The sequence below is a fragment of the Alnus glutinosa genome, chromosome 11 (assembly GCF_958979055.1).
Source record: "Alnus glutinosa chromosome 11, dhAlnGlut1.1, whole genome shotgun sequence".
Classification (NCBI taxonomy): domain Eukaryota; kingdom Viridiplantae; phylum Streptophyta; class Magnoliopsida; order Fagales; family Betulaceae; genus Alnus; species Alnus glutinosa.
The window spans coordinates 13,907,773-13,920,196 of NC_084896.1; the positions used below are offsets into that span (position 1 = coordinate 13,907,773).

At 35.2% G+C, this 12,424-nt stretch overlaps 1 protein-coding gene and 1 long non-coding RNA gene across 2 annotated transcripts; both read right to left on the reverse strand.

Moving 5' to 3' along the window:
* Positions 1-2,145: 2,145 nt before the first annotated feature.
* Positions 2,146-6,159, reverse strand: LOC133882537 (uncharacterized). Its single transcript, XR_009902682.1, has 2 exons — positions 5,764-6,159; positions 2,146-2,393 (listed from the first exon to the last, which is right to left on the reverse strand). It is a non-coding gene; the product is annotated as an uncharacterized LOC133882537 (long non-coding RNA).
* A 2,582-nt stretch (positions 6,160-8,741) lies between these two features.
* LOC133882000 (vacuolar iron transporter homolog 2-like) lies at positions 8,742-9,619 on the reverse strand. Its single transcript, XM_062321086.1, has one exon. The coding sequence runs from the start codon at positions 9,485-9,487 to the stop codon at positions 8,834-8,836; it is 654 nt and encodes a 217-aa protein (XP_062177070.1). The 5' UTR covers positions 9,488-9,619; the 3' UTR covers positions 8,742-8,833.
* Between the last annotated feature and the right edge of the window lie 2,805 nt (positions 9,620-12,424).

The window sequence follows — 12,424 nt, forward strand, 5'->3', positions numbered from 1 at the left end:
GTGTTTTACTCTTTGTAAATGCAAAATGGTGTCGTTTTTATTATATAATATTTTTTTTTTACAGAAATAATATTGTCGGTTCGGTCGGTGCGAAAATCAACCTCCCGGCATCTATTTCACCTACCGACCGAACCGACGTCGGTAGGTAAAATTAGTACCGCCTTCCGGCCGCCAGTTGTCGGTGGCGGCTCCGTGTCAGCGCGGTGACGGACGGTGGGCGGCCGGTGGGCGGCAGGCGGCCGATCTACACAGGACTAATTCTAACGAAGTAGAAGTGGGTTTAATTTATAGAGGAGTTTAAATTTACCATAGTTAGTTAATTAGAGTTAAAAGTAAAATATCAGATTAACTCACGGTTAAATTTACCTTAGCTAGATTAACTTTAATTAACCTTTAAAAATATCTAGTTAACCTATGGTTAACTTTTATCTAGTTAAATTAACTAGAATTACTTTTTAATAAAAACTAATTATTATTAATCATAAGTATTTTTATATGTAAGTCATTTCTCATTTAATAACTCACTAGGGTATAATTTTAAACCCATTTTTAGTCCAGTTCGTTTCATAAATAATGTTAATTTTTTAATAACATTATTACACTGATAATATTATTATACCAAATAATATTATGCCAAAATAATATTATATACAATAAATATTTCTCAATAATATTATTCCACAAATATTCTCATATAATAATATTAGAGATATTATTATCCCAACTAATTCATCAGATATTTAAGTTTGTCTATTTATCAATTAAGAACAGGTGATGCATAAATATGCAATTTTCAGAATAATGTCGATCAAGCAACTTTACAGTCGATCGAGCGATTATCAATCGAGAGATCGATCGAGCGACAGGTATTGTCGATCGAGTGATGGTAGAGCAATAAGTCGATCAATCGGCAGAAGTGGTCAATCGAGCGATTAAAAGTGTGAATTGATCACTACTGGTCTTAAATTCTATTTAAGGCGCCCTATCTTAAAATCTGGAGTATTACACAAACCCAGGAAATCCACTATTAGAAGACAAAACTAATACAAAGACAGTAACACTCATATACCGAGCACAACAATAGCACAACGACAACCCTTAGAGAACTAGCAGATATTCACAATGTCTACCTAAACATATTCTCTAAGTACAGAAGAATTCAACACGGAATTTATGATTTTTTACATGCCTAGAGGCCTCTATTTATAGGGCTACAGAAGACCTAAATCGACACTGATTTAGTTTTCTTTAGGCGGCGTTCCAATGCAAGTTGAGGCCTTCCGGACGGACAATTATGCAACCGACTTTCCATACTGTGCTACACGCTTTCCATATAAAGGCCGCGTCTGAACGGTGTTGCCCTAAAGTCCGGACGGTTGCACTTTTGCTGCACGCAATCTCGAAGGCCAAAGCAAACTATGTCTTACATGAAATACATGAAGGAGTATGTGGCAGCCACGCAGGAAGCAAAATGCTCGCCCATAAAGCAATCAAGTTCGGCTATTTTTGGCCCCACATGAATGAAGACTCAGTGAACATCGTGTAGAATTGCAACAAGTGTCAAAGGTCCGCTAGAGTAATGAAGAATCCCCTTAAGGAATTAAGCTCAGTCTCGACACCCTGGCCATTTGTGTAATGGGGGGTCGACATCATGGGCCCTCTGCCCGTAGGTAAAAGGGGTTGCAAGATTTTGGCAATGACGGTGGTTCTTTTTCTCAAGGACTTTGGTTTGAATGTTGAACAGTAACTCTGGTGTCAAGCCACCATACACTCTCGGATGTTACATGATTGGCTTTCGTCACCATCGCAACGAGGTTATTGTTCACAGCATTTGCTTCTTTCCTATACCAACATTGATAGGGGCGATGCCTATGCTTGCCACACACAAAGCAATCAATTTCTTTTTATTGTTTTGGCATTTGATGGTTGGGCCATTTTTTCTTGAACTTTTATAGTTCTTGGCCTGAAATTTATTCTTCTAGATATTCTTGTTAACATATGTGATGACCCTTTTTTTTTTTTTTTTTTTTTTTTTTTTTTTTTTTTTTACAAAATAGAATCACCACAATGGCATGACGATTAGTCATTAAGCCAACTCAATGTACACATCCCATAATATGTACTTGACACATCAGAGACAAACTATGCAGCGAAAACTAATCTCAATAACTAAACAGAGTAATTACAACATCAAAGCCATACATCATTCTCTCTATATATGGCTTATGTCACATGAGACACAAGCCATATACAAAATATCTATACAAAATGTGGACTATCCGAGTCTGACACACCTACGACCACATGCGAAGAGTCTAAGTCGTAGTCTCCCAAGTAAAATGCCACAGGATCTTCAACGACATCTGCGGTACCTGTAACCGAAGCATCAACATCTACACGATCGTGGTAATCACGTTCGCATAGGTAAAGGTATAAGTTCACCAACTCAGTAGTATTAAACACACTGATTTTCACAATGAGCCAACCCCTTTTATTCCTACCGTATGTTTACAACAACAGCTACTACCAACATAATGTTTCTGTTTTTTAAAACATTTCGTAGCTGATAAGGGTAATCACATACACTTATAAATAGGAGAAATCTTACTACATTATACACTTGTACATATATAACAAATATAGGAGAAATCTAATCGTATGGAAGAATTCCACACCTTGGAGAATTCTAGGTATAAATGCACATCCAAACATGAAAATAAATGACATCATATCCTGATCATACAAGTATACAGATATTTCACTATTTCGAAGAATACAAGTATACATGCACATCAAAACATGACATCAATCAAATATGAAAACATTAACATCATAACCTGGTTATACAAGCATATAGATATTCCACAACTTCGGAGAATATAAGTATACATGCACATCCAAACTTGACATCACTTAAATCATATACAATCTAGTCGAAATAGAAATATGCATATGTTATTTCCCATTAAGACTCATAAGCATATTAATACGTGTGATGACCCATTTTCTTTTTCTTTATATATAACATACAATATGGCATCATCACAATGGCATGACAATTTGTCACAAAGCCAACATATAGTAAACATCTCATAATATGTACCTGGTATATCAGAGTATAATATTTATCTATGCAGCAGAAAACATAAACTTGAACAGCGAAAATCAAATCTCATAAAACTATCAACTGTTGATTACAACAAAAGAGCCATTACTTCATTTATCTATTTAAGGCTTAAATTATAATGTTATATACATATCCAAAAGAATGGCTTTACACAAGCGACACAAGCCATAGTTAAAAGTCAACAAAATAAGGACTACCCTCGAGTCCATGACATATAACTGTCGCGATGTGCTTTAGTCATAGTACCCCAAATACAAAGTAACTAAGTCATTGTTTACATCTGCAGTACCTACAACCAAAGGAACAATATCTACACGGTTGTGATGGTAGCCATGTCTGCATAGGTGAAAGTGTGAGTTCACCAGGTCAGTAGTATAAAACTCACTAAGTTTTCACTTTGAACCAACATTTCATTATTCTATCATGTGTTCGCAATAACAGCTACCATTTATAAAATCATTTCCTTTAAAACGTTTCGTAACTGATAAAATATATAATGCTTTAAAAATATAGATTTTATGTCAACTCTCCGTATTATGTCAAGTCATAGCACTGTTATGATCCCACTGCATGTATTGTGATATATGATATGATGTAATGTAATCAATATATTCATGTTATATATGTAACAACCCGCCTTTTACAAAAAGGCATAAGTGAAAATTTTGATTTTTGCACATGACGTTACGACGTCATCAGAGTTATAAAATAGCAGCGGAATTTAATTTCTACATAAAGACTTGGGAATTATAATACAATACATTGAGTAGATTGAAATTCCTCTAGACATTTATTAAAAGTCATTTAATTTCCTTTACACTAATTAGAATGAAACACGTGTCATATATGATACGAAAGCGTACATGGAAACTTACTACATACAAGTAAATCATTAAACATATTACATACAAAATAGTACAAACATTGATAATTACAAAGCATTAAAACCTAACTACAATAGCTTTTAAACCTCTTAAGCTAGCCGTTAATCCAATCCATAATCTTCAGAACCTGCAACAATAAATATATGATGGTAGATTCTTCCACAATCACATATTGAATTTGTGTGAGTCAGCTGGCTCAATAATATGATGCTTATTATTTATTTAAGAGTACATAATGCAGTAGTATGATGACAGTTTTATATGCTTAGTCTTAAACAGTTCAGTTTAGTTCTTTCACTCCACTTGTATTGAGTCGTCACTCGATTAGCGGCTATCATCGGGGCCATCCCCCCTACATTACTTTTTATTAGCATATTTTCGTACTAGTTGAGACCTCCCTCTCCTAGTACTTTGGGAGCCGTCCTTTCCCAATATTAAAAGGTTCATTATTTAAACATTGCACTATTATTTAAATTATAAACATAATATTATACAAACAGCATCCTCAGTAGGTAGTTCATACTTACAGCCCTTTTTGTACAATTCTTAGTTCACCATCTACAACAATACATATATATTTGCATAAAAGGTCAATGTCATTACTTAGAAATTTATAACTAAACATAAACCTTACACAGCATTATTAATATAATTCAGTTAATAATTCTAAAGACAACAATCAACTATAAATCAGTAATTGAATTCAACAAAATATACCCAATCAATCAAACCATGAAAATCATGTTTTTATTACCTTTGAAAACAATCTCAATTACTTACAATAATTTCATATTTTCCTATATAACAATTCAACAACTATACCCATATATATATATATATATATCAGCATCTCAATTCTCTAGGATAATATCCAAAATTACCCATGGTTAACACACAGTGAATTTACCCCCAAACAACTTAAACAGGAAATATCATGCAGGAAATATCATGCTTCACATGGATCCGGTCATAACAACTACAAGAATTACATCCCAAAGCTAATCCACACAATCGGGTAACACCCAAATTCTGCCAACCTAAATTCAACAACCTACACATAAACCCAAATGACTGAAACTATCAACACTCAAAATATAGCCCATCCATATAATCAAATGGACAAGAAATCACCCAAAACATTAAACCAAACCTAAATCCACAACCCAAGTCATAGCTTGACCGTAACAACCAGACACACCCCAGCTGGCCGAAACACTACACAATCATCAATACAGGGGCAAAACTAATCATTCAAAACACACATACTCACAACAAACATCTACCCAATATACATAGCCGGAACCACCAACACTCACAGCACACATACACGGCCAACAGAAAAAACCATTCCCACAACTCAACCGAACCACATGACCAGCAAGAAACCCACAATCAATCAATAGTACAACACAACTCAAAACTCAAACAGAAAATACAAGGATCACACGGCTAAAATAGAGGATAAATCTAGCTTAAAAACCCCTTCAACCGATTCCATCAATAATTGGACACAATCAAATCTACACCCAATTCAGCCGGTAACCCACACTACCACGGACCAATCGGCCAACAACAACAACCAGAAAAGAGGGGAACCCAAAATCCATCTCAAACCTAACACATAATCAAATCAGAGAATCATATATACACATACATAGCCGGAATAAAGAATACGGCCAAAAGCAGAGCACCGAGCTTCAAAACCAATCAAAAATCATTAATCTAAAATACCCTATAATTACAAGAAATTACCTTAGGAATTTTCTTAGAAAACCCACCGGAAATTTCATTGGAAATCGCCCTCGGAATCGCCGGCTCCGACCCACCAAAAACCACCGGAGTCGACCCACCGGAAGATCAGGTCTCTGGGTTTCGGATCCTCCTTCTGGGTCCAACGGGTTCTCTGTCTCCGCCGGCGTCGACCCAGCTCACCCACCGGAAGATCGGCCGGAAATCGGGCCTCCTTCTCTCGGGTTCACGGTCTCCATCTCTCTCTCGGTCTCTGTCTCTCCCTCTTTAATCTCTCGGTCTCTCTGATCTCTCTCTCAGTCTCACTCTCTCGTCTCTGTCGAGAAGAACAAGAAAGAAAGGACAAAAAGGAAAAGAGGAAAGCAAGAGGAATGAAAAGAAGAGAAATATAAGAAAGAAAACAGAAATGTGCGTGAATTTGTAAGGGCAGTGGGTTTTGTTTTATTTTTTATTTTTTATTTTTTTTTGAAGGGAAGATGTAAACATTTCATTAAACACCCAAAGGGTAACATAGTTACAGTCATAAACAAACTCAGACCAATAAGGGACTCATAACAATACAAATGTCCTCTTACAGTTACCCTAAAACTCAGATTATACCGATAGTTGCTACAAATAAACCTAATCAATAGAAATGTGCCACTGCGTTAACATTTGAACCTCTACTTGCACTATGGAGTCAGTCACAAATCATCAAAGAATAGGCTAAATCTAACACAAAGCAAACTATCAAATACAATCTGCAATCACACGCAACTCCCCTGCAGCAACCGAACACCAAATCCACCGAACGCCACCAAACTCAGCAACAGAGGCGGAAACGTGGTCATCACGCGCGGCCCAAGGAGTGACTAACCCCCTGGCGCGTGACGACCACGCTCCGGTCAACGGTGAGTATATCGGCCGAAGCTAGCAGCGGCAGAGCCGGAGGACGACGACGAGCAAGGCTGGGGGGCGCGTGTCGACTAGAGAGTGGCAGAACAGAGCAGATCTGGAACTAAAAAATGATAAAAACTAGGACTCCCCAAATCGTTCTGCCGGCGACACGTACGACGGAAGCTACCCCCTCCGGCTCCTCTCTGAAGTGTTTTCCTGCCAAGAAACAAAGAAACCTAAAAAACTAAAAAACAAACACACTCCATAGTCCAAAAAGACTAGGAGGACTAAAACCACCACTGGAACAAGTCCAGGGGGACTCAAAACTCCACAACCCTAGTGGTTGGGAGACTCTAACCTCCACTAGGCTAACCCAGGGAGGAATGTTTTGTTTTATTGAAAAGGAGATGAGTTATTTTTCCTAAAGCTTACTGATTAAGTTTAGTAAATATCAGTAAATATTTTGTAACTCAATGTTAATTTTTATCTCAGTTAGATTAATCTGAGCTAATAGTAAAATATCTTGAGATATTATGATTAATTTATGATTAAGTTTTATCTTAATTAATTTAACCTTGATTAATCTATAGATATTTATTTAAAACTTACAAATTATATTTTTACCATAGATATTTTTACATCGAGTCTTTATCATTTTAATCTAACTCATTAAAATTATAATTTAAGCCCGTTCTGAGTCTAGTTCATTTCATTGTTAATATTATTCCATTAATAATATTATCATACCAATAATAATATAACACAACAAATATTTTATTATATATCAAATATATATATCGTACCAAATAACATTATAAACCATAAATATTACATAAAAATATTATATACCCAATAATATTATTAAGTAGCTCACTAAATATTTAAGTCTGTCTATTTAACAATTCAGTAATATTATTTGAGTCTAATAATATTATTCTTTATTTATAAAATTATGATTTATAAATAATAAGACTAAAGAATAATTATTTTCATAAATATTCATGTAACCTTATTATTTATCGGAGATAAAGTATTGTGTCAGAAGACACATAATTTTATCAGTTACTAAATGTGAATACTGTTTCCTACAGTATTAAGCCGTTAGAGAGTCAACTCTAGACTTGTCTATTTTACTTAGTCTTAAATTTTAATTTAAGACATTTTATTTTATGATTTAAAATCTGGTACACTACGATATATATATATATATATATATATATGGCACAAGTTATTGTCATGGCTTGGATAAAAAAAAATTGTTATACTTTGAACCGGGTTGCCGCATGTTGGTTGAAACTCTTGTTGCTGTTTGAAACTCTATGGAAGATTTTTATTGGTTGAATAGGTGGTTTGATTCTTTGTAGTGACTAAATGATATGTTTTGGGTTTTGGTTCTAGGTTGTTTGCTTATTGAATACAAATCTAGTAAATATTTAGTTCCGAAATTAAAGCTGTTGTGTTTTGCGTTGCGGTGCTCTCTTCCAACTCGTTGTGTGATGGTTGGATTGGTTTGTTTTGGGAGTTTTGGTTGTGTTTTGTGATGTGATTCCGGTTAAGGATAGGTTATGGTTTGGATTGGTTGTGAAATGAATTTTGTTTAGGTAAATTGATTCTTTAGTTGAAGATTGTGATTTGCCATTGTTATCTGTGTTAAAGAGGATAAATTTTGGGCTTTTGTTTTGGCGCATGAAAGTATATTTTGGTTGAAACTCTTGTTGGTGTTTCATGTCTATGAAAGATTTTGTTTGCTTAAATAGGTTGTTTGATTTTTTGTAGTGACTAAATGATATGTTTTGGTTCTAGAGTCGTGGATTCTCACTGTATGTCTAATAATCGGTATCGTTAAAACGATACTTTTTTTCATTAATATTTTGGTTTAGAGTCATTGAAACTTAAATCAATTTCTTTGTGGTGTAATTATCAAAACAAAATCAAAATATTTTGTTGAATAGAAGAGTAGATGCAGTTACTAACAGTCTCATCATGGGTATTCAGAACATGCGGAAATGATATTATTGGTAGAGTAATCAAGATTTGAAAACACAAATGCATATAAATTAAAAAAAAAAAAAAAAAAAGAAGGGAAAAGTGAAGACTGAATGATCTTTCACATTAACAAACTTATTCATTGAACTTCACCAAAACCACTTACTAATAAAAGGGAAGAAGGATAGAGAAAGAAAAGAAAAAGGGGGAATCAGAATTGCAATCCAGTGGAGACAATAAACTTGGTCATCCCAAAAGTAATGGCCATAGCCATCCATCCTCCAACAAGCAGCCGCGCACAAGAGCTCACCACAGGAGTCCTCCCAAGCTTTGCTCCTATCACTCCGAACACAACCAATGTGAGGCTCGCCACCGCAACCACCAATCTGAGCCTCATTTTATGCTCCTTTATAAACGCAGCACCCAGTAGTGGCACCAATCCTCCCACAGAGAATGCAAGGGCTGATGCGAAAGCAGCTTGTACCGGGTTCGGTAGCTTCTCCTTTTCCATATCCTCACTATTTTTTGTTTTCTCCTCTCTCTTCATCTGAGCTATGGCTATGTCATACTGAGTGTAAACGGAGACAAATTCTCCTATTGCCATGCTACAAGCCCCAGCAACTAGCCCTGCAAACCCAGCAAGGAGCATGGCTTTAAAGTCTTTTTTGACAGCTCCCACGCCCATCAAAAGTGATGCAACAGAAACAAGCCCATCCGTGGCTCCCAACACAGCAGCACGAAGCCACTGTGCCCTTTGATGGTAGTCAAAATGGTTGTCTTCTGCTTCATGTGCATGTGCCTCCATATCAACTGGAATTCTGACCTGGCTAAGCGACACCTGCTCATGAGATGGAATGGCAGCCATGATTAATTACCAATTAAGGGTGGCGAGACAAGTTTTATACAATTGAAGACACACAAGACTTCAATTTATCAGTTACTGGGTGATAAAGGAGAGGAAATATCGTGAGGTACTAGGCATTTAAATTAACTGGATTTATTAATCCTTTTACTTATGAGATTTCAATGCTCTCTGTGGCCTCTAATCAATATAAAACTAGAAAATACGAGATAAAATAAACCAGGGAAAGAAAAATATTAATGCTCTCTAGTTTGGCGTTTGGTCCAATTCACAATTCATTATTAAAGAGTCAATGAGCGATTGGGACATATATATATATATATATATATATATATATACTCCCATGAATTGATCGTTGCAGTAATAGCTATATAGGGAGATTTCTCGATACATTGAGAAGTTGTGACTTGTGCATATAACAAAATGATACCATTGCGCCGCCTAGCAACGTAAGATGCTTTCTGAGAATTAAGGGTATCTTAGAGGGATTTGAATTTTCTTAATCAATGCAAAAAATAATAATAATAATAATAATAATAAATTATTAATCAACACTTAAAGGTCCACGTATATTGGAGCGCCCAAGTCAAAAATCATTTTCAATGTATGTATATATAAAGCAAAAATATATATTTTATACACAACAAAATTGCAAGATCACTCAAAAAAACAAATAAATAAATAAAATTGCAACAAATTAGCCTAATAAAAAATTATTTCAACTCAACTCCCTACTTTCTATTCTTTGAAGGGGCATGGGGAATCAGTGCGATCTCACGAATCAGAATCAGTTAATCCCTTGCACCCTCTCAATCTCGCTGAATCGTCATTTTCTTTTATTACCTTAAAAGAGTTTATTCTGTATGTTTTATTTCAAATCAAATCACCCTATCTGTTAACAAAGGAAATATAAAGTAAAAGAATAAAGAGGTGTGGCCGATGTTCAACTTGAAAAGACATTTGGTGATAACAATAATCCTAGGATGGAATAAAAATGGGTTCTTTTCACAAAGGAGAAAAGTACAACAAGCATTCAAATTTGATATAAAATTGTTCATTCTTCTATTGTTATATAATTTTAAACCGTTTTTGTTCATTTTATGTTCAGTAATATTTGTTCCATAATATACGTCGTTTGACTTAACATCACAACTCAAAGACGCAGTAGCTATATTTGTTCTATATCTCAAAATTATTGGTTGTTAAAGTATTGATTATATTATTAAATTTCTCCATTCTTATTGTAACGACCCATTATATATATATATAAAATGAAATTACTAGTGGCATGACAATTTGTCACTAAGCCAGCTCAATATACATATCCCATAATATGTATTTGATATATCAGAGTTAATAAACTAAGCAGCAGAATTAAACTTTATAAAACTAATAAGTTTTAATTATCACATTAAAGCCATACATTTATCTATTTGTTTAAAGCTTAATAACAAAATATTAATTATACATAAACAAAATAATTGTACAAAAATACGTGTCGAATGCGACACAAGTCTTGCGCCTCCACACGTTCCTCACATTCCCTCCCCCCACATGCAAAGAAAAGAAGCATATATATAGCCACAAATTCCTAGGGTTTTCGGCGCCTCCTCCACGTCCTAAGGAAAAATATACAGTAGATCACGTGCAAGCCGAAAACGCACTGCTTGTTATGGAAAATTATGTGCTCTATTTTTGGTTCTCCTTGCGCCGCACACCTGCTGTCTTTCAATTGTTCCAAATATAGAATGACGTTGCTGCACGGCTCTTTTAGGTTTAGAAATAATGCACACTGGCGCCTCTTCACTCCACGTCTCCACGTAGATTTACACAAGTCGATGCTGCTAAAACTCATTTTGGAAAGAACCAAAAGCTCTAAGTCAGTGCTTTTGCTGCTAGGTAATTAGGGAAAGAATCTCTCAAGGGTGCCGCATGATTTGTACATGTAAAGAGCTGCAGTTTCTCCTAGAGAAAAATGTGTTTTGGTGCTTCCAGCTTAGGAAAGAATCCATGTAAAACAATTAATGACCCCTTTCCACATTCAGTGCTGTGTTGTTGCTCTTCTTGGAAGTAATTAGGCACCTCTTACGGAAAACATGCCCGTGTAAGGAAATAGAAAAGCTCAAGTCGGTGCTCTCCATTTCGCACCGCCAAAAGGAATGAACGCATTTGGAAAGAGCTTGTGCCTTGGCAATGACGCATGGCTATAGGCCATGTGTTAGAAATAAATGCACCCACGGCGCTCACGACTTCTGGTCTAGAAAATAATCTCACTTGCACCTTCATGTACACGTGTAAAGAGCTGCCTTTCTATCTTTTTGCTTTGCACTGTTCTTTTTACTTTTAAGTCCCTTGCAAGCGCAAAGAATAAGGCCCGAATATAGAGCTCATGCACATGTCTTCCATCAGACAAAATATTATTCTCTATAAATTTGTAATTTCACGTACAAATTGTTATTTTCTTTCAATGGCTTGTAAAATATTTAAATATTAAAATTAATAAAAAAAAAATGTTTAAAATTTAACAAATATAAATTAAAGAATTCAAATATATAATATTTATGACACATTACCCTGCTTATATAAATATATATATTTGGACCTACTCTCTTTTACTCTCACAAAATTCTTATAGCCGCCTCTCTGACTCTCTCTTGCACGACCTTGGTCTCTGCAACAAGGTGAGCCTTGTCTTTTTCGTTATTTTTATTTCCTTTTAGTGTAAAGCATGCTTCTCTCTTTTCTTTTTCACATTCTGTGCCGACGTCATCAGTAGTATTTTCTTTTCTATTTCCTTGTATTTCTTTGTGTACCGTAATCATCAAAGCTTGATAGCCTCTGTTGTTCTTTTTTTATTTCTTTTTTTTTTTTTACACTTTTCTCTTCTTTTTGTACAATCTTTTGTTGGCTTTTCTTTTCTGTACAACCTTTTTGTTGGCA